This window comes from Glycine soja, chromosome 2 (assembly GCF_004193775.1).
Source record: "Glycine soja cultivar W05 chromosome 2, ASM419377v2, whole genome shotgun sequence".
In the NCBI taxonomy this organism is placed as follows: Eukaryota; Viridiplantae; Streptophyta; class Magnoliopsida; order Fabales; family Fabaceae; genus Glycine; species Glycine soja.
The window spans coordinates 22,531,974-22,556,020 of record NC_041003.1 but is presented as its reverse complement, the minus strand read 5'-3'; the positions used below and the strand labels follow the sequence as shown (position 1 = coordinate 22,556,020).

Here is a 24,047-nt window from a genome sequence, read left to right as displayed (position 1 = left end):
GTTTTTGCCTTGATCACGTAGATGCATGTGTTTTTAGGATCATTCAACAGTGGAAACTAGTTTGATTCTTAGAACTTGATAGGACGGGGCTAGTTTGTCATATTATCATGACAGATCGGGGTACGATAACCTAGTTATTGTATGTTTGTCTTAATGCGGTCCTGGCCGAGTTTAGTCCAACAAGAGGAATCTGCAGACGATGCTTGATCAGGATTAGGCTAGACTATCATGAGGAATTAGGGTTTAGCATTTCAGGAGACACCATAGAACACATAAGCATTGTTAAGTAGAGAATATCCTTTTAACATCAGGCACCTATTAGGAAGACCAACGTGTTGTCTATCTGTCTTTACACATCATTACTCACGTGATTTTCCTTTTAATAGTTAGTTTACACACTTATTCATAGTAAACACATCTCTTTTTATACTAGACACCTATTCACTGAAATAGTTTTACTAAGTAACACAAGTTTCCCGAGAGTTCGATACTCGGTTCTTACTGTTTTATACTACTTGCGCAATCCGGTGCACTTGCCGGAAGCGAACAAGCTTTTGGCGTTGTTGCCGAGGAACTTTTTTATTTGGAAAGTTAGTTCGTTTTTAGGTGACTATTCTTTATTCGTTATCCTTTGATTATCTGTGAATATTTGTTCTCAATTCATATTTGTCTTCTCTTATTAAATTGGATAATCGTTGTGTCTGTTAGTATTTTATATGCATAGATCTCCCACAGGCAATTTAGTTCCTCTGGACTTAGAAATTGAAGCTACATTGAGAAGGAACAGGGCCGAGAAGATAAGGAAACTTCTACAAGACAGAACAGTTGCATCCATTCTTGAGGAAGAAACTCATTTTTTTGATTCATTATCACCTGATTCACCATCATCAAGGGAATCCGCTACTCAATTGCTTGAAGCCACTATCATGGCAAACGAGCAATACCAGAGGATCACCCTTGAGAGGATTATTCAAGCAGCTCAGTACCGCAATTTTTTACTAGCATTGCACGTCCTGAAGTGCAAGCTCACAACATCAACTACCCGCATTCTTTAATTCATTTAATACATGGGAATTTATTCCAAGGATTACCTAATGAAGACCCCTATGCACATTTTGCAACGTTCATTGAAATATGCAACACTGTTAAGATTGTCGGTGTGCCAGATGAAGCTATTAGACTCAGCCTATTGTCATTCTCATTGGCAGGAGAGGCCAAGAGGTGGCTTCACTCATTTAAGGGTAACAGTTTGAAAACCTGGGAAGAAGTTGTTGAAAATTTTCTAAAGAAATAATTCCCAGAGTCCAAGACTGCAGAGGGGAAAGCTGAAATCTCTTCATTTCATCAGTTCCCTGATGAATCTCTGAGTGTGGCATTGGAGAGGTTCAGAGGTTTATTGAGAAGAACTCCTACTCATGTGTTTTCCGAGCCAATTCAATTGAATACGTTCATAGATGGGCTGAGACCACAAACCAAGCAACTGCTAGATGCTTCTGCAGGGGGAAAAATAAAGCTGAAGACCCTAGAAGAAGCAACTGAGCTAATTGAGAACATGTCAGCCAGTGATCATGCCATTCTGCGCAACAAAACCCATCAACCCACAAAGAAAAGCTTGTTAGAACTATCATCACATGACGCTTTATTGGCACAGAATAAGTTGCTTTCTTAGCAACTTGAGATTTTAACAGAAACACTTGGTAAGTTGCCAACTAAATTGTCTATTGGTCAACCTACACATTCTTCTATTTTGCAGGTTACAGGTTGTAGCATCTGTGGTGAGGCTCATGAAATAGGTCAATGTATTCCCATTGAAGAAAACACTCAAGAAATTCACTATATGGGAAATCAATAGCAACAAGGGTATACTTAATGAGGATTTTCAGGCTTCCAGCAGGGTCCTTATGTTGGATCAAGTGGCCTCGGAATAATTAAGAAGGGGGGGGGTTGAATTAATTATTAATGTGTCTTGACTAATTAAAAAAATATCCTTCTTAATGTTACTAGATTCAATTAGGCTTTTGCTACTAAGTTAAGAAAGTAAAGAATAGAAATAGAAAGTTAACCAAAAGTAAAAGTGATAATTAAAAGTACACAACGGAAATTAAAGAGTGTAGGGAAGAAGAATACAAACACCAGATTTATACTGGTTCGGCCACAAACCGTGCCTACATGCAGTCCCCAAGCAACCTGCGGTTCTTGAGATTTCTTTCAACCTTGTAAAATCCTTTACAAGCCAAAGATCCACAAGGGATGTACTCTCCCTTGTTCTCTTTGAAAAACCAAGTGGATGTACCCTCCACTTGAACTGATCCATAAGAGATGTACCCTCTCTTGTTCTCAGTATAATAATCCCCAAGTAGATGTACCCTCTACTTGTACCACAAAGGATGTACCCTCCAATGTGTTGGGACAAAGAATTCTCAGGCAGTTAGTCCTTTGAATCTTTGTCAGGGGAAACAAAAGATATCTCAGGTGGTTAGTCCTTTGAGATCCTTTGTTTAAGGGAAAGGGAATAATCAAAAGAATTCTCAGGCGGTTAGTCCTTTGAATCTTTTGGAAGAGAGAAGAGAGACACAAAAGAATTTAGGCGGTTAGTCCTTCTATTCTTTTGGCAAAGGGAGAAGAGAGACACAAAATAATTTAGGCGGTTAGTCCTTCGATTCTTTTGGCAAAGAGAGAAGTGAATGAAGAAGATGAATAGCACAAGTTTTTTATCAAAGAACTTTTCTTGAAAGAGAAAGTATTGAACAAAAAATTTTAGAAAGATGAAGAGAAATGAATCAGAAAATTTTGTAGAAAGAGTTGAAAGATTGTTGAAGGATTGATTGAAAGATTCATTCCATGGTCACATATTTATAATCTCTTGATGACTCAAGTTAAAGTTTGTGACTCTTGGCAATTTCTTTGAAACTAGTCACCTTTTAAAAATTGTGGCTCTTTTGAAAACTAGTCACTTAAAAAGTTGTGACTTTTGAAAAAATCTTTAGAAACAAGTCACTTGAAGAATTGTGACTTTTGGAAATTTATTTTTCGAAATCAAACACTGGTAATCGATTACCATTAAGGTGTAATTGATTACACATCAACAAATGTGACTCTTCATGTTTAAATTTTGAAAATCAAAACGTTTAGAACTCTGGTAATCGATTACAAGTATTGTGTAATCGATTACATAAGTTTAAAATGATTTAAAACTATTTAAACACAAGTTGTGACTCTTGAAATTTAAAATCTAACGTTTTAAAACACCGGTAATTGATTACTACCTTACGCTGAAGTCATTAAGGATTTAAGATTGAGTGTAAGAATGAATTGAAGGTAGTTACATAGCAGTGTTTGTGCCTTTTATACCATGCTTTTAGGGCGGAAAAATAAGTTATTCAGCTGTCACATGTGCCTTCTAGCTGTCATTAATTGAGGCGTGCGCTTCTTATTAGGGATCACGTGTATGACATGAGTCTCCCTTGATGCTTTAATGTGAAGGCCAACGCTCTAGTCCAGGCACCAATGCATCTGGGTGTAGGCTTCACGGTTCTAGGTGGTTCGGGCTAAAATAATATCCCAGTTTACTTATCGTTAGGTTACTTTTAGAACACCAACAATAGGGTAAATATTTTGTGTTATTTCAATAGCTAAAAAGGAAGAGACTATAAAATTCAATGTCAATAAACAAATATTTCGTGAAAATTGAAAAGATATTTTAATAAATAATAAAAAATTTGATATTGCTTGAATTCCTCTATCGAAACTAAATAACAAATAAAAAATTGACATTTTTGCTTCTATTCCTCCATTGAAATTTGAAACTAACTAATAGAAATATGAAAAATTAGCAAATGATTCAGAAAGAAACGATGAAAAGGAAAAAACAACAATGGATACATATGTATTTATAGAATGAATTCTTGTTTAAAGTATTTAAGATAATATTTAAAGAAACATAATATTTATTAGCATTCAATTAATTATCAATTTAATCAATTACATTTTATTATATATTATTATATTACGTGTATTAATACATGTTTATAATTTATAATTTTGTCACATTAAATATTAACAAAATTATATAATAATATATAATTACATTACATTATATAATAAAAATATAATAGTAATAGTAATGAATATTTGCAATAAATAATTATAAAATTGTGATAATAAATACAAATTTACCATAATTATAAAAATATTTCTGTAAAATTTTACTATATTATATAAAATCAAAATCAATTTAAGATACATAAAAATTAATTTAAGATTTATAATTGATTATGAATAAAAAATATTGTGGTCAATGATTATAACTATAAAAAACATTCCACTATTTATTTATAAATTAAATTTCCAAAAACTTTTCTGAGGCATATGAAATTACTATTTTATCATTGAAAGTTTTGGGAGGGAAAATTTTGACTTATGTATATTCCTTTATGTAAAAAAGGATTAACTATTTTACGCAAAGTATATGAAGAAGAAGTTGAACAAGCAGAGATTGAAAAGAATCTAGACCAATTTTCTTCCTGGAGAAAATAAAATTGCAACAAATTTCGAAAGTTAGAAAATAATATTAATTGAATATGTAAAGTATTTTCAAAACTCGTTTAATATTTATCTTTCATCTATTTTCAAGATCATGTACCAAACATTTTTTAAAATTATAATTTTGGTCTGTGTATAATTTTAAGTTTACGATTTTAATTCTTTTATTTTTAAATTAAGACATTTATTTTTTTATTTTTAGAAAAAAAATAGTTTTTGTTATTTCGTGAGTTGATTATCCAAAATCAAACAAACATTAACTATATTGGCGTGACATATATGAAGATGGTCAAAATAATATTTATGTGACAATGAATTAAATAAAGGATTTTAATATGAGTTGAATTGATAACCTTTTATTTAAAAATAAGGTGATAAATCATTACGATATTTGTATTGTTTATTTAATCTTATAAATACTATTGTGTATGTATCATTAGTCAATAATTATTAATTTTTTTCTGCTTGTAAAATTTATAAATTAAAAAAATATTTAATATATAAATATTTTTATTTTTATTTTATGTCATTTTATATATTTTTATTTTTATTAGTTTACATATTTTTATTTTTATTTTACCAATTTATAATTAAATTTCATAAACTATTTACATCAATTATTTTTAAAATTGATTTTAATAAACAAATTATTTTACTCTAATTATAAAAATCAATATAATTGCATCAAATTAATATATAAATTATAAAAATTACATAAATTTAATTTTAATATAAATTATTGATATAAATTATCTTGTAAATTTCTTTTATTATATAAATAATAAAAAAATATTTTATTTATAAAAAGTAATAATTTATTTAATTTTTTAGATTATTTAAATATTATTTTAGATTTATGTATTTTGTATATATTTCATAAAATATTTTTTTAAATAATCTATGTTTTAGTTTATGTAATTTTTCTTAAAATTATAATACAATAAAACATTTATTTTTTATATAATAATTTATTAGTTTGTATTAAAATATTTTTTATAATAAAATTAAACACATGTAAAATGAAATATTTTATTTTATTTTATATATTTTATAATTAAAAATATTAATAATTCTTGAGTAATAATACATGTAAAAGAGTGTTTATAAAATTAATTAAAAAAAGTATTATAGTAATTTATTTTTTTTCTTTAAATAAAAGGTCATGAGTTCAACTCTTATAAATATTCTTTATATTTTTTATTTTATTTAATTTATTGTCACATAAATGTCATGTCAATAATCTATATAAATATCATGTTACTAATATATCATAGCAAGTGATTTAAAATTACAGAAAGAATAAGATTACAATTTAACTTTTTTTAAAATTATCAACAACCAAAAATTGCCAATCACGTAAATCACTGGACTTCTTACATTCAGGCGCAATACATTTGAAAATCGGAAAAAGTAAAAGTTTTTTAAAAAAAACGTATATTAAATTTAAATGATGAAAAAGATGTTATTACTTTAATTTATTTTTCAAAAAAATGTTTATTAAATAAATGAAAAACTAAAGCGTTCCATTAATATGTTCCATCTTTATAATTTGTAGACATTAAATTCAGTACTTACTCATGAAAAAGCAAGAGAAAGGAATGATCAGCCATATGAGTGTTTTTTTTTAATACTTGATCTTTTGCAATTAATATATTAGTATAATTTTCAGAATCAAAAAGTCAAAGATCAGTAAAATAAAATTTGAATTTGAGAAGATGCATGATGGCGATAGTAAACTTAGCTTGATTCTAATTCTGGGAAGTTTCACCACCATTCAAATGCCTTTGCCCAAGAATTCTTGGATTTGATATGATACGCCGCTTTTTGACCGCCTTATTTTTATGTCTTCAACTTCATCGGAACAAGGTGTTTGAAGTATGAACCTGATGTTATTGCTAGCAATTGGGATTGGAAGCAAGTGGCTAACTCAAACTTAGGAAGAATGACATTTTTTCCAAGAGGTCGTAGGTTATTGGTATAGTGGCCTCCAGTATGTTCTAGAATAGGTTTTTCCTAGGATTTTAGGTCACCTATCCTGAGCTTAAAAGTGTATTCTTCCTTTTTCCTATGTCTAATGGGATTTTATATATATATATATATATATATATATATATATATATATATATATATATATATATATATATATATATATATATTGGTTTTAGAGGATAAGATCTAATTCTCCTTTATTTTGGGATATTAATAAAGATAATAACACCCATAAGAGTTGGGTCCGATCCAAGGGTTTATAATATAAATTTTAGCACGGCTAAAAAATATAGTGTTCACCTTCAGATTTGTCAAAGAGAGGACTCGGGCTTCACTTGTTCAATGTCATACCACATAATAGTAAAGAAATTAATCAAAGATGTAAAAGGATTGAATATGTACACTCATCTTCCATTTCCTATATAATAATATACATCTCAATTTGATACAAAATGTATTGAGTGCTTGTCATCTCTTCCCCCATTTGGGAGAAATGGAATAAATATATTCTAGCACAAAATTTTCTTGCTTTCAGCATTTCATCATGTATACTATATAATTACTGCCCTATATATACATAGAAATAAGCTAATTAAGATCAAAGTTGAAAAAAATGGATTTGTACCCAAAGTCACATGGACCTCAATTGTGGTTCCAATAGTTGAAAAATTTCAAGGCTACCGAGGTTGAGAGTAGCGAGGGTATGAATGGAATGTAACAGCCACATAATTGTGTTTGGCTTTCAAGAGTCTTCAGAAAATATTTTAAATATGAAGTCACGAAAACGCCTTGAATATTGTCTGGGATCAACGGCAGATATTGACGTTGGGTCATATTGAATGGACTTATAGGCATGCTCAAGCTTCTTGCTGATGTCATAGTCTTGAAGTATGTCTATGATACCAAAAAACAAAACCACCTCATAGAACTCTCCAATTGGTTCTCCTACAAGTTGTAATTCACAACCACTTCTCCTCACCGTCCTTTCAGCCCTTGCTGGCATGTTCACCCCCAATTTGATACTCGCCCAACTGCTAACACAAATTAGATAGATGTAATATCCAACAAGACATGACTTAAGTAATAATGGTCAGCCGGAGCTCGGGAGGAGGTTTTAAGATAAATTCGTAGAAGCAAGGTACAAAATATACAACCATATTAAGAAATTAAATATGCCTTACATCATGTTGAAATATTAATTTTTCCAAATTCAATTGAACTTAATTATGCCAATGTCAAGATGAAAACAAAATGTGCATTATATTGGCAACCTAAATAAAGAGAAAGCAAACATTTTTTTGGAAAAGCAAAATTACCCTTTTTTATTGAAATAATAATCACATTAACACTTAATAATGTTATATAAAGACTTTTGGTGCTCTTTAGAGAGCACCATTAGATGCAACCTAATTGGATTCCTTTCAACTTTCCATACAATCAACTTTTGATTCATGTGTAAGATGCAAGTTTTGGAACATAAATTGTTTTGGCTTCAACCATTAATTATTTCCATAAAAAAAATATACGATAACATGTTATGAGTCTTGTCTCATTATAGAAAAGTGGTTGTAACATTCTTGATTTTTTCCTTCTCAACGACTCTCACATTACAATACTTCACGCGATGTCACTTCACTCAACATCCTTGTTGATCAGAACCTTCCATCGATCAAAATCCTTCGTAGGTATCCCTTTTTGAGACCTAGCCTCAAAAATTAGTTTTGTCTGCTTCCAGGATTAATGACTGACTCCACAAACCAATACAAGACTTTTTAGCATATTTTATCCTTACTCATACGTTTCTCAGGAAACTTCCAAAAGGTTACCCATTCTATAACTACTCCATACCAAACACGTTTAACTACGAAATTTTTAAGTGATGATGGACTATCGAAAAGTAGATGTATTTTGTTAGTATAAGTAATACCAATTAATTCCTTTAAGTCTTCCCCAACTATACAGTCTCATACCTGCAGAGTCTCTAGATTCCTCTCTTTCCGGTGTGATTCCTCGGGATGTTACATGGTTCTTGATGAAAATAGATGACTAAATTTTTGTAATTTTAATTTAAATAATTTATATTTAGGATTTTTTGTCATGTTTCAAAATTAAGGATATTGTTTAGATAAGGATAAAGGATTTAATGATAATTTAGATTTAGGAGGTTAGTAGTTTAAGATTAGAATAATGTTAGTATTGACAATGCTCCTCCATATAAATACATCTCCTCTTCATTTAAAAATATATATTCTACACAAAAAAATGTATTAAGAGCTTTAGGGACATGTGAAGATGGATGTTGAAGCAAGTTTCCTCAAGTTGCTCTTCCTATCATTGATGGAGAAAGCTATGACCTTTTGGTTGTTGGAATGGAATCCTACCTAGAGGCTATTTAGATCTTTGGGAAGTCATGGAAGAAGATTATAATGTTCCTCCATTGTAGAAAATTTCACCGTGGCCCAAATAAAAACTCATAAAGAAACAAATCAAGAAGGCAAAAGCAAAGACATGTCTCTTTGCTTGTGTCTCAAAAATCAATTTTACCATAATCATGACTCAAAACCACAAGAGCAAGTTGGGATACCTGAAGGAAGAATGTGTTGGAGATAAAAGGATTCAAAGCATGCAAGTGTTGAATTCAATGAGGGATTCAAAGCGAGACAATCAAAGAATACTCAGATAAATTGTTTCACATTGCTAATAAGGTAGGATTATTGGACACAAAATTATTTGATTCCAGTATTGAAGAAATTTTTTTACTGATCGTACCTAAAATATATGAAGCTTCTATTGCCTCCTTGGAGAACAAGAAAGATCTGTCCAAGATCACTTTGGCATAAGTCATGCATGACTTGAAGGCCTAAGAGCAAAGAAGACTTATGAGACAAGAAGGAATAGTGGAATGTGCTTTCCGTTCCCAATTGAAGATCAAAAACAAAGGTGGCAAAAATAAGAAAAAGGAGGAAGCTGAAGAAGGAAACCAAAACAATAATCCACAATCTTTTTTGCCATGTCCTTACTGCAAAAAAGCTAATCACTCACCAAAGAGATGTTGGTGGAGGCCCGATGCAAAATGCTACAAATGCGGTCAATTAGGAAACTTGGAGAAGATATGCAAGTCGATCATCAACAACAAGTAGATGCTACGGTTGTTGAGGATCAACAAGAAGATGAAGAGAAACATGTTTGCAGTGTCATATTTTATGCTTGATAAATCTAAAACGCTTGGCTAACTGATAGTAGTTGCACAACCATAAGACATATGATCGAGAGCTTTTCAAAGAGCTCAACAAAACAACAATTTCAATTAAAAGCCACTCGGGTTTGAATTTATTTTTTATTTTTATATGTCCCTAGAATTTATCAAAATCTTTTAAGTGTTTCTCAACTATTGGATCGAGAAAGGCTACAAGACTTAAACAGCATGGAAGTGATCAAAGTTCAGATGAAAGGCAAGAGCTTTGCTTTAAATTTGATGCAAGAGGAGCTGACTATAGATGAAGAAGATAAAAAAGAATAGTAAGAGGCATGTGCTTTGAAGAAGCTTGATTTTCTATAGGAGAATGAAGACGTAGATGAAGAACCACCTTCCAACATCCATCAAAGGTTCAATGTTGCTACCATGGAGCCCACAAGAAAAAGTTGATAGAAAAAGGATAATGCACTGAAAAGGAAGCTCAAGTTGAATGAAGAGGTGGTCCCACAGAGGAAAGATAAAGATAAGAATTACAAGCAAAATACGTGGAAGAAAACAAGCATCAAAAGGAGGAAGGCCAAATTTCAATCTTGAAATTTAAATTGGGTGTCAATAGATATTAAGACAAGAAAGAGTGTTGACAATAGATGCTAAATATATGTAATTTAAATTTGAATAACTTTAGGAAGTTTTGTTATATGTTTCAAATTTAAGATAAAATTTAGATAACGATGAGAATTTGATCTTATAATTTAGATTCAAGAGGTTAACAATTTGATTTTAAGATTAACATAATGTTGCATTTGAATTTTGTGTTACACTTTTTCTTTATATATAAAGCCCATGAATAAAATATTAACAAAGCTCCTCCATATTATACATCTCCTCTTCATTTAAAATTATATTTTCTACACACAAAAAAATCAACAGCTCTCAATAACTGTTACAATTTATTATTTATTTATTTTCCATGTTGTCTATGTTTTTTTAAGAGTAAATTATATCATTCCCTTAAGGTTTGTCCTTATTACATCTAATACTTTTCATTTTTTAACCCTATAGAAAACTCTTTGTTACACCGACCCCCCTAAGGGGGCTCTAAGTAATATAAAACAAATAGAGGGATATAAGGTGTTATAAGAGCAAATTCAGGTGTTTGTGTAATTTATTTTTCTTTTTTGTAAATGTTAGAAACTTACGCACATCAAAACTCTAGATGATAAAACAACCTATTATAGATGTATTACAATTTTGTGTTAAAGTTTCAAAAAGACATGTGACCTGGTAGGATCTAGAAGAAGTTGATCCATGTCTACTCTAGAAATACAGGGAGTTCCTTCACTCTCTGAATCGCCTGAAATTGACAAGTCAAAGAATTTTTATTAGTTTTCAATTATGAATAGGAGTATAAGTATAAGAAAAGTACCAGCAAGAGTATGAGATCTTGAAGAAATAAGATCACCATTTTCTGATATATCTTTGAAATGAATACCAACTAGCAGGCTATAGTCCATAATTCCCTCTTGTTCCAGAAGCTCACAGTCCCTATCAATTTGCCTGAGATAACAGATATACATAGTTGGAGTGTTTATATTTTGTAAAGGTAACAAAACAATTCAAATTAACAGGGAAAACAACAACTCAAATACAACATAATGTACCGAAGTGTTTCATCACCTGCAAAATTCTTGAAACCAAGATTTTTGTAGTCGAAATATGAAATTTAGATCCAGATCTTTAAGGATAGTTGTTTCACTAATCTCCGACTCGGGCTTAATTGTTATTCGTCCAAGTGAAGAACCCTTCAAATCAAAGCGCCTGTGGATGGTATACTCAGAACAAAAGAGATTACCCATTATCATAAATCGAACCTGCAAAATTTGAACGTACTATTAAAATTAAAATTTTAACATAATTTTTTATGTTGTCAACAAATTAAAAATCACCTCAATATGATATGTTTCTTAAGGTTTATTTGGTACAATGAAAGGGAAAAATGAGTAAAGAAAAATTTGAAATTTGAGTTGAAGAGAAAATAGAAGGAAATATATATTTTTTCTTTATTCTTATACTTAGAAGTAAACTTTTATCTTCAATTTCCTGTAACTTTATCTCTAACCAAACAAAAGAAAATATTGTATTCTTTCCTTCTAACCAAACATTGCATCAAAATAATTATTACAAAAGTTAACCTTCTATCAAAGGTAATAATCCATAAATAAATGATAATATAAAAATCTTTATTTTTTTTTTCATTTTTCAATGCATTCTTATTAAATTCCAAATATTAAAATCCTCGGGTTATTATTAATTCATATTCCATATAGCTATCAAACTATAACAACCTCTACAATCCTATATGGCAAAGCAATAGTAAATGTCAAGAGTTTAATGTATCTCATATTTATTGTGAAGGTAACTGTTGCACAGATCGTTTAATTGATTATGGAATTTCATCCACTGGTTTAGTGTGGTTGGATTCTATTCTTGGTTGTATTAGAGGGTTTTACTCTAGGTTTGCCCTTCCAGCTTGATAAGGTGGCTTTGGTTCGGTCTCCTTACTTTTTCTTTGTTTTTGTTTGCTCTATTTAATTGATAAATTTAAGCATGGAGCATGTGATTTCTAGTTCATTTGGTGTTAATCTAGATGGGATTATTGATGCTAGTCTGATTCAATTGATGCTTTTCAAAAATATGTCAAGAGTTTAATGGTCATTTATTATAATTTAAAATAATTTTGTAATGTCATTTAATCAATTCATTATTAGTATAATTTTTAAAATAATTATTATAAAAATTAATAAATGTATCATGACGATTTGTAATTAAATTACTTGTTTTATACTTTCGGTGGATAGCTTTTTTTTTTCTTCTCAAATGTCAAATAGTTGTAAAATTAAAATTTGTCCATCTATAATCCAATAAGCATTTATACCTTCTTTTGAGCTGGCCCAGTTAACTTTACACAATGTAGACCATAAAACTTTGTCACTAGGGCATTCTCAAATGCTCGAAAATGATTGTAATAAGCTGGAAGCATTCTTAAGAGAGCCTGCATTCAGCATACCGAAATTAGTATAAAAAAAAGTTGTCTTATTTCCCTAACATTCTAGAAGCATTCTTAAAAAATTGATCAATTTCAAGTGGGGACAAGAAACATGGCGCTCACTTTTGCCTCAGCTTTCTTCATGGTCTTGATCATGTAGCGATCATCATTAGTTAGATAAAAGAAGCTACCACTTTTACCAGGAGAGGAAAGTTCGCGAAGGGCGTCATTTCCACAAATAGATATCATGTAATCAGCTACATCCACCTTGAATAGCTTCCTAAGAGTTCTGAAGGTAAAGTTTGATAAAAAAAAGTTTATCAATGATTATGCAAAAATAATATGATTTCAATCCATATAAAACAGTCCCAATAAAATATTATATATTAACATAGTCATTGTCGTTAAATCAAGAAAAATGATTCAGTACTTCTAGTACATATGCAAGCGTGATTTTATCATTTGTCTTTGAAATGAAGGAACTAATAAGTTTCCAAACTAAATAAAGAATCACAAGACTAGAAGTGTTAACAATTTTTTTTGCGTCAATGAAAAAGTAAACAGAACAGCACAACTAACACAGAAAAATAAAAGGCTCGTAAAACATCATAGAAAAATAAAAAGACTAAAAATGCTCATAAATTTTCATAAGGATTAAAATGAAAAAACATGTTATTTTATATGATCCAAAAGTATATTAAACTTAAAAAATATTACTAATTTTACATTGCTTTATGTTAGATAATGACATGGGAGAATCTCTAATAATATGAAAATAAATTAAGTGGATGAAAAAAGATAACTATAACCATCCCTTAAACTTGTATTTTTTATGTTAAAAGGAGTGCATTCGTGGAAGAATCTCTAATAATATGGGAAAAAAAAATATTGAACAAAAAACTAACAACTACAATAGATTGATTATGTGTCTAGTTTACCTTATGGTGAAATGATTGCTTTTATTTACTAGTTATGTTAGAGAAATTTTAAAAAATTGATAATTATTTTCCTAAGGAAAACCTAAATCCAAACATACGCACTAGGTGTCAATGGGCTTACCTAAACACTACTGGGCAATAGTCCTTCCATTTGAACTCACATGATGGATGTGGTGGAGTGTATTTGGATCCTTCAGTGGGAAATCTTGTCCACACTTTCTCCTTGGAATCAAAAGCTGAAGGTTTCAGATCAAGTGATGCTGAAGGGGCAGGTCTTCCAACAGAATGTCTGTGCAACAAATCAAAGAAATTATAATGAGTGACAAGTGATATAGGGAGGACGCATAGAGAATCCAAATACCATGAATACAAGAAATATAGAACAAAAAGATCAATAAGTAATAACAATTGCATCTGTTACCCTTTAAATATGGATGTGAAATGTAATGTAATCAACTTATTTTGTAAAATGAAGCATCATGAATAAATAAATTCATAAAAGCAAAAATAAGTTGATCTTTATGGAAACATAGCGAACCAGGTGGCATACTAGTGGTGGTGAACCATGTTTTCATTCAAAGGCCAGTTAGATAAACAAGTATAGTTACATAATTGACTGTATGAGATTTAATTTTTTTTAATTAATTCCTATATTATAATCGTACCTAATTCCCAGCTGCAAATTGAGCATGAGCTCATAATTTTTGTGTCCTTTGCATATGGTCTCCCCCTGCCTCTTTGATTTCCTTGGTGCTTTCAGGGTTTGGAGTTGAGTCTCTCTTGAAATAGCACCATCTATGCTTAAACCTAACAATTCATCATCTACAGCAACCCCCCCTCTAGTTGGAGTTTTAGTACCACTAAAATCACCCTCTACACCACCCCATAATTGCATTCTATCATTTGGCTTCTCTAGCCCTACGCTTACCCTCCCATCAACTGACTTTCTCCTTGGCTTAGCACCATCCCCTCCCTTTGTAGACCTCCACACTGCAAGCCTCTTTTGTGATGGTAAAATTGAAACCTTCTCCCCTGGACAAATTGCATACTCACTCAACTTAGTAAACACTTCTTGAGGATTCCACTCAAGATTAGCCTCCTGTGATGACCCTCTTGGATAGTATGTTCCACTTTGATCCGTTGGATCCTTGCTCCAATTCCCCACATAAAAACTTCCGTCATCCCATTTGTAAGTTCCATTCCCTTTAGGCAAACCATCTTCCCAATACCCATCATACCTATTCCCATCATCCCAAACAAATGAACCTTTACCCCAAATACTCCCATTCCTCCACTCACCAACATAGCTCCCATCCTTCCATTGATATCTCCCATGCCCTTCTTGCATCCCCCTTCTCCATTCACCTTCATATTTGTCTCCATTGGAAAAATTCTTGACACCGTGACCATGTTTCAAGTTCATGACCCACTGCCCCTTATAAGTGTCCCCATTGGAGGCTACGTATGTTCCCGTTCCATCCATATAACCACTCTTGAATTCCCCTACATAAGTGGGCCCATTGGGCCAAGTGAACCTTCCTTTTCCCATAGTTTTTCCTTTGAACCATTCTCCAACGTACATGCACCCATCAGTCCACAAATATTTACCCATCCCATGTGGGAAATTATCTACCCATTCTCCTTTGTAGTAATCCCCATTCGGGAGAACCTTCTCTGCATGGTACAATTCAGATGCCTCGCTTCCATTTGTGTCTTCCTTATGGTCTTCTTCTTCTTCTGCATGGGCCACATATGTTGACCCAAATATGCTATTTGCGCGCTTCTTGGCCACCGCTTGTGTCTTTCTCACCGTTGCCTCCCATGCCTTCATAACACTACTATCTCTGCCCATCATTGTGTTTTTCCTAGTTCTTCTTTCCCTCTTTTTGTCAAACTCTCGCACCAAATATTTATGTTATAGCAAAATTCATGGATGCTCAAATGATGAAACGAAAACTATTATTGCATCAATAATACATATGGGGACGAGCAATATTCCAAAGATGCATGTCTTTCTGGGCAAGAGAGACTTCTTTCTGCCAAACCAAAGACAAATATTCATGTTGACATTAATTTTTTGGCATCTCGTGTTTCTAAATTTTCTGGGGTGATTTTGATATTTGAGGCTTTATGAGACAACTATAGCAGACAAATTGCCTAGAGGACTTATTCCTAAATTTGGTGAATTTTGTTACCCAAATTAATTCCTTAAGGAGTTATTGTGATATTCTTGAACCAAAACCATGAAAAATTAATTAGAGGTGCAACTTTTTCTCCCATGTTTGAATTGTTTTCTGTGAGAGAGAATCATTCATCTCCTATAAGCTCTAAGAACCGCGACATGGGACATATCCTAAATCAAGGGGTTTGTAAACTATTCTTAGGTTATAAGTAAAATTCCATTTAGTGTTTATTTACTGCGCGTAGTCACTCTCAATTAGTGAGTAGTTAATGCCTAGATTTGATAACGAATGCCAATGTTTGAATTGTAGGATTTAGACCCGAGTTTTGCATGAGTTTTGTGTATATTATATATTTTAAATATTTGTAGCTTTTTAAAAGTGCGCGCGTGCGCAAATAAAATTACGAGTTTTAAATATTTGTTGGTATATTAATTATAATATCATTAAAATTATGAAGGTTGTTTTAAAAAATACTTAGTGAAATTTAAAGTTTATTATGTACTACTAGATTTTGACTCATGCGTTGCTCATGGTTAATAGTTTTAAATTTTAATTGAATTTTGTATTTATATAATATAATGTGTTATATTTTTATGTTCATATTATCATAAAAAATATAATTTTACCATAATAATTTAGATATTGATGTGACATCACGTAAATTGTTAATCTCCGTGCATTAAGTAAAAAATCTACTTTTATAAATAAAAAATTAATCTCTATGTGCTACTTTATATATAACTTTTATTTTAATATATTGAAATATACATATAAATGCATAAAAAAAATTAAAATTTGTTATGATAGAAAAAAAATCATGACTATTTATTTAAGTGAGAAAAATAATAAATAAAAAAACATATAAATTATTATTTGCTTAGTGTTTGCATGTGTGCTTGCTATCAAACATGTCCTAAAGAGTCTAATTTCTTAGTAGTTAAGAGAGCTATGAAGTATCTTAGAGGAACCTTACATGTCGACTTGTGGTACCCTAAAGGTGTTGAGATCTCTCTAGTGAGACACTCAGATTCTTACTTTGCATGATGCAACCAGATAGGACATGGCCACTACTAAAAAAAGCTGTTTTTAGGACGCACATTCTAAGGCAGTTTCCAGGAACCGCCTTAGAATGTCCCTCAGTGACATTTTTGTAAATAGTGGTAAGATAATTACGACGGTCTTCGAGACCCGTCTTTGTAGGACTTATTTCTACAACGGGTGTAAATAGAAAACCGCCTTTGTTCATTTTTTAAAAAATATAAAGCTTTTTTGATTAGGTTTTCGCATGCATCTGCGCACGACGCCGCGAAGCTTAGAACTCGAAGGACCTCGAAGCTGACATCCCCTGTGCCGCATCAATGTTGTTGTAGTACCGCCGTGCCGTAGGCTACCCCACCGTGGTTGCCAGCTGTGTCGTGAGAGTGAGAAGCAGAGGGTAACGAGGAAGGTGAAGTGGTTCAATGACCAGAAGGGAGTGGGTCGCGTCATTTTTTAAAAAATATAAAGCTTTTTTGATTAGGTTTTCGCATGCATCTGCGCGCGACGCCGCGAAGCTCAGAACTCGAAGGACCTCGAAGCTGACATCCCCTGTGCCGCATCAATGTTGTTGTAGTACCGTCGTGCCGTAGGCTATCCCGCCGTGGTTGCCAGCTGTGTCGTGAGAGTGAGAAGCAGAGGGTAACGAGGAAGGTGAAGTGGTTCAATGACCAGAAGGGAGTGGGTCGCGTCTACGACGTCAGCACTGGAAAATCCTTTTACGGCCCCAGCGGCCCCTACGCCATGTTTGCCGTCAAAGACGCCAGCAGAGCCCTGGCGAAGATGAGCAAGAACGACGATGACATCTCCCCCTCCCTCGACGACCTCTCTGACAAGGAGATCGGTGTTCTCAACGACTGGGAGAACAAATTCCAAGCTAAGTACCCTGTGGTTGCTCGTGTTCTCAATTAATCATATGATAACCTAAGTGTATTTTGTACTCTATCATGTGAGTGACATGATCTCTTACCGAACTCAATCACCCTTAAATCCCTAATAATATTAATAAAATTCCTCTATCCAAATTCTGGATACGGGATTGGATTTCTCTTTCATGCATCTCATGTTGCTCCTCTAATTGATTTTAATTTTTTTTATTGCTTAAGAAAGGGATTTTTGTTGCATTTCCAATTTGGGTTATCTTATTTGAGTACAAGCCACCATGAAGGATAAATTAAGAAAATTGCTCTGCAATCTGCGTAATTAAATTATCTCCTCTGCTAAATTATATATAAATCTTTGTAGTGCACATGCCTTTGACCCCTGGCCAACACGTTGGATAATTCTTCATTGTCCCAAATTATTTAGGTCAATGTAGTGCATATGCCTTTGGGTAGTTATAGTTTGTGTATATGCTGATTGGAATATATGAAGTGAAAGTGTGCTAAACAATGTATAGAGTGAGCACAAGAATTATTTTGATTTTTTTGACTGTACTCTTAAGAGTTAAAGCCATTTTAATTTCTTTTACATGGCTTGATTACATGACTCCAAAAATGCTATAGTGGGATAGCAGTAGTGGGATGACCACTATTTAGATCCCGAAGTACATTTATATTACTAGATGTTTGTGTTTGCTGAAAAAAAAAACACCTACAATTCAAAATCTTGCCTCAGGTTCAAGTTGTTTCTTAGACAAGAAAAATTATTAATGTCCTCTCCACTTGGTTTTCTTCTTCAATTGTGTATCTTGTCATTCAGGGAATCAGTTATGCTAACCTTGCAAATCTTTCTGCAATTCTAGGACTCTGAGTATGTTGATTTTGCCAACAATGTGGCCTATGTGCTTATTTTGTTTTACAAATCAGAACACATGCTATATCTAGTGCTATTCTTATAATTTTCTTTGGTACATATTTCAGATTCTAGTTTTGCTCCCCCCCTGTGTATGTTGTTCTTGGAAGCTCAATGGATCTTGCAGTAGGACCTGTTTCTATTGCTTCCCTAGTGCTGGGATCCATGCTCACAGAGGAAGTGTCTCCCAATGAACAACCTCATCTTTTTCTTCAATTAGGTTTAACTTCAACATTCTTTGTTGGGATCTTTCAAGCCGCTCTTGGAATTCTAAGGTAATTAATTCCTTATTAGCATTTCCATTTTTAGTTAAATTATTTACTTAGTCTGTATAGTTATTTTAATTTTAAGTTTTAGTCTAGATACTAGAAAATGATAAGTTTTAGTCTTTACATATTTTTGTTTACCAAGTTTTGGTCCTAGTCACTAATATCAGACTAGAAAATTGAAAGTTTTTGACTTTACACATTTATGTTTACCTAAGTTTGGTCCTGTCATACCCTAATTTCGTCTGGGGACCTTTGCTTGGTGGCATGCAACTTGTATTTGGTCATTTTGAGGTGCTTGGCACCCATCATTAGGCAATTTTTGAAGTTCCGTGATGTGCCAGAAACCGAAAGAAAGTATTGATGCACAATCCGTAAGGTTCTGTGACACACCGGAAATCAAAAGGAAGCATCGTTGTACAATTCGTGAGGTTCCGTAACATTCCGTAAGTCAAAAAAGGGATGATTATGTAATCCGCAATGTTCCGTAATATTACGGAAAGAAAACAAGTATCGTTACGAAATTCGTAAATTTTCGTAACGTTACGAAAAAAATCACCACAAAAAAAGGGAAAGGGGGTGTATTTAGTAAAATGGGGGTGCAAATAGTAATTTTCGAATCTGGGCTAAGGTTGAAGTAACCTAGAGCTAGGTGGCCACCACACCCCCCGTTTTGTTGAAAAATGGGATTCCGGGACACTCGTAATGCTTCCGTAAAATTCCCATAACCCTAAATAAGCATATTTAACTTAATACGGGTGAGAGGGAAGAGAAAAAAAGAAGAAAATCAAGTCCTATATGCTTCCGTAACTTTTACGTAAATTACGAAAGAAGGGGGTGAACTTATCAAAATTGGGGGGGTGCAAATATCAATTTCGAAATTTTGGATTGGGCCTTCCAGAATGATTTTTTGAAGCTGAATTGCTTCTGGAGGAAGCAACCCAGCTCGCCTGGGCGAGCTGGGCGGCAACCTCCTCCCCTTTTTCCTATAAATAGGCTGAAGGGGGCTGTTCTAAGGATCCCTGAGCCCCCTGACTATGTATTTCAGCTATTTTGGGTGAAAAAAATTGTTTCCGTGAAGAAAATCCAAGCCGAGGTGCTTCCGTAGCGCTTCCGAGATGTTTCCGTAAGCAAATCCGTGAAGGTTTTCGTCCGTTCTTCACCGTTCTTCATCCGTTCTTCGTTCTTCAACGGGTAAGTTTTTGAATCCGAGACTTTCAATTTATTTCTTGTTTTTTTTTTTTAAGCTTTCATCTTTATTTCGTTCATTTTCAATTTCTTTTCTTCCGTCTTTAACGCGCTTTTACCGTTTATTTAAGTCGTTTTCTCACCTAATAAATGATAAAATGATTTTCAACCGATCATTTGTGTTATAGTTTCCTTTAATCACTTTTGAAACAAAATGTAACCGATCGTTCACGCTATAACCTCGGTTAAACCAAAAAAAGTAAAATAATAATAAAATAATAGAAATATCTTGAAAAATAATAATAAAATAATCAAAATATCTTTGAATGAAATAATCAAAAAAATCGATCGGACGTTTTTCTTTGGAAATTTCTTTGAATGAATTTATTAATAACCAAAGTGAAACTAAGACTAAAATCAACTCACAAATCAAGTTTTGTCCGAAAAATCACTAAAAACCGTTTTAAGGTCCGACGCCTTAAACGGTCCTCTTTGCTTTTATGGGTTAACATGGACCGTTCAAAAGCATAAAATCAACATGTAACTTTACCGCTTTTGCAAGAACTACGTAGGTCTGATTTCCTCATCGCAATTGAGGATACGTAGGAGCAAAAGCCCCGCTTTTGTCGACCACCCCGAGAGATCGTTAATGGTCCAAGTGCCTTAACGTTTCTCTCCTTTCAAAAAACAAGAGATCGTTAATGGTCCAACGCCTTAACGTTTCTCTCCTTTCAAAATTAAAAGACCGTTTAATGGTCCAACACCTTAAATGACCTTTTGTTCAATCAAAATATATCTTGCAAAAAGATAAAAAACAACTTAACCAAACACTTTGTTCCGAAAGAACTACGTAGGTCTGATTTCCTCATCACAATTGAGGAATACGTAGGAGCAAAGGGAAAACACCCTTGTCGACCACAAAAAGAGAAAAATATAAAAAAGGCATAAAAGATATAAGAACGTAAAGGGAACGTAAAAATCAAAGTCATGTTTGCACATTCGATTAAAGGCTGTCGTCCCTTGTGATGGACGTGTGGGGTGCTAATACCTTCCCCGTGCGTAAATACAACTCCCGAACCTTTCACTTAAAAGTTCGTAGATCGTGTCTTTTCCGGTTTTTCCGACGTTTTCCTCAAATAAACGTTGGTGGCGACTCCGCGCGTATTCCTTTCGTGGAACACGCATCCCGCGAGTCTCGCGTCGCCCTCCCGCCGTAGGGTAGGTTGCGACAGTTGGCGACTCCACTGGGGACTGTTTTTAGAGAGTTAGGCCATTTAATCTTGTGCAATGTTTTACCATGACTTACTCCTTTGTTGGCTTTCCTTCATTATGTTCTTGTATATATAACTCTTTGATGCTTTTAGTGCATTTTTTGTATGCTTGAGGTAAATATTTATTCATTTGATGCACACAAACACTAACACTATTTTCACACACGGTGAGTTGAAAAAGGGCCCTATACCCGGGTTCGTGGGAACATAAGGAGTGGAGGTGAATCCGTGATCATGCTAGGTCTCCGAGTTACTTGATTACAGTGAACCCTCATCTAGAGTTTTTCTCTTTGAAAACATATTGTTGCTAGTAGTCCCTACTGCTGCAGTATGTTCTTCGAAGGGGATGATACCTCTAGAAACCATCAAGAGAGATATGACTACCTTGGGGGTTATTACTAAAAGCCTAGTTAGCTCTCTCCCTTATAGGTCCCTTAAATAGGGGCACAGAGCAAACACGCTGCGTGCCATTTTTCCCACTGCCATGCATAAGTGTCATATACCCTTTTGCTTATATTGAGTGAGTATTGTCATACTATGTACATTCCCGTGTTGCGCCTTTCGCATATGCATCGCACATGGGTTCTGTCTTGATCCCCTCTGTAAACAAACCAACGAAGGGTCTGTGTCACCATTTTAAATACATACGTTGGGGCACTTTTCTACCCTTAGACGTTGTATCTAAGAAGGAGACAGTTTCTCGGGCTCCTGTATTCGTAAATTGCATCTGTGTCATATGCATTTCTTCATGCATTCATCCATTCCACCCATGATAGATGTCGGAGTTTTGATTCGCACTAGATTTTATTTCACTTTAGTAAAACATGGGATCAAGTCGAAAGCCTTCGCTTAAAAAGAGGTTCTATCAAGTCAAAATCAAGAGCTTAGAGGTCACTAGTTTACGAGAGTTGGGGCAATTAATGAGTCAACTTCAACGGCAAGCGTTCCGCAAAGCCTATGGTAAGATTTGGGACCTAGCTAGGGTAGAAGTCTCCATGGAACCGATTGCATCCCTTTCCCAGTATTATGACCAGCCCCTAAGGTGCTTCACATTTGAGGACTTCCAGCTAGTGCCGACTGTGAAAGAGTTTGAAGAAATCCTGGGATGCCCACTAGGAGGAAGGAAGCCATATCTTTTCTCTGGGTTCTATCCCTCCACGACAAGAGTTGCCAAGGTAGTGAAAATCTCAGCACAAGAGTTGGACCGTGTAAAGCAAAACAGAAATGGAGTAGTCGGAGTACCAAGGAAGTGTTTGGAGGAAAGGGCAAAGGCCTTGGCAAAATCAAGGCGAATGGGCTTCTTTTATTGACATCTTGGCGCTTTTGATCGTTGGAGGTGTCCTCTTTCCAAATATGGAAGGGTTAGTGGACCTAGCAGCGATTGACGCTTTCCTCGCCTTTCATCATGGCAAGGAAAGCCCGGTCGTCGCCATTTTGGCCATGCATGACACGTTCGACCAGAGATGTGTAAAGAGCGGCGCAAGAATTGTTTGTTGTTCACCGGCTCACTATGTGTGGCTGGTTTTGCACCTTTTTCTCCAAGAAGGTAGGCCCGTCTATCCGCTACAAGGTCACCGCTCGTGCGTTGAAAAAAGAAAGACGAATTGGGAACAACTCTTGGCTAGCATAGAGGGGCGTCTGTTAATTGGTTCCCTCGCTAGAAGGAAGGAAGAATCAGGATTCTATCTTCATGCGAAGGATTTCCAAATGTTCCCTTAATGGGAACAAGGGGTTGTATAAATTATAATCCTGTCCTCGCCATAAGACAGCTTGGCTACCCCATGAGAGGAGCGCCATTAGACGAAAGCATCACGCCTTTCATTACACGGGGTTTCAGTGACCCCAATGCAAAGGTACTCCAAGGAGTTCGCAAGGCATGTGATGCGGTGTGAAGAAAGGACAGAGAGCTTAGGCGAAGCAGTAATGGGATCATCGGCGGCTATCATAAGTGGCTGAGAGTCCGAACACAAGGATTGGATTGGCTCCCAAATCTAAAGACTGTGAGAGACGATGAGGTTAAAGCTTCGGAAGAAAGTGATGAGGTACAAGCCCTAAAGGCAGAGCTTGAAAGAGCCCGGGTAGTCAAAGAGAAGTTCAAGTCCATAGCCATCAAAGTCTGAAGAGAGTATGATGAACTAAGGGACGTCAATATGGCCACCGCTGAAGCCTTGGAACGAGAAACCATGAAGGCCCGAAAGGAAGAACACGACCAAAACAAAGTTTTGAGGGGCTTTATAGGGCAGCAATAGTGAGCTCATGCTCCGAAGAGGTGAAAGGAATCATCACGGGTCAAAGGCATGATCTTGAAGGATGAGCTAAAGGCTTGCCTTAGGTCGAAAAGAAATTTGTCCCAACAGTTAAGCGAGACTGAAGGGAATATGTGGGCCATCATCGATGAGTGCAAAGAGAAGCTAAATCTAGCAGCGACTCACGAGCAAAGGCTAGAGGATGAGTACGCCAAGATATCAGCAGAAAGGGAAGCAAGGGAAAGGGTAATTGATTCATTGCACCAAGAGGCAACAATGTGGATGGACCAATTTGCTCTTACTTTGAACAGGAGTCAAGAACTTCCTCGATTGCTAGCCAAGGCCAAAGCAAT

General features: G+C 34.2%; 2 protein-coding genes across 2 annotated transcripts; one reads left to right on the top strand and one right to left on the bottom strand.

Annotated features, from left to right (window-relative positions):
• Positions 1–6,952: 6,952 nt before the first annotated feature.
• LOC114371321 (phosphatidylinositol 4-phosphate 5-kinase 5-like) lies at positions 6,953–15,566 on the bottom strand. The gene is made up of 8 exons (XM_028328793.1): positions 14,377–15,566; positions 13,833–14,000; positions 12,897–13,062; positions 12,663–12,779; positions 11,405–11,598; positions 11,154–11,284; positions 11,009–11,081; positions 6,953–7,562 (listed from the first exon to the last, which is right to left on the bottom strand). Exons 1-8 carry the CDS (start codon positions 15,564–15,566, stop codon positions 7,274–7,276), a joined length of 2,328 nt encoding a protein of 775 aa, XP_028184594.1. The 3' UTR covers positions 6,953–7,273.
• Positions 15,567–17,023: 1,457 nt separating this feature from the next.
• On the top strand, positions 17,024–17,841 carry LOC114373875 (probable steroid-binding protein 3). The gene is made up of 2 exons (XM_028331436.1): positions 17,024–17,054; positions 17,507–17,841. The coding sequence occupies exons 1-2, from the start codon at positions 17,024–17,026 to the stop codon at positions 17,839–17,841; spliced, it is 366 nt and encodes a 121-aa protein (XP_028187237.1).
• Positions 17,842–24,047: the final 6,206 nt, after the last annotated feature.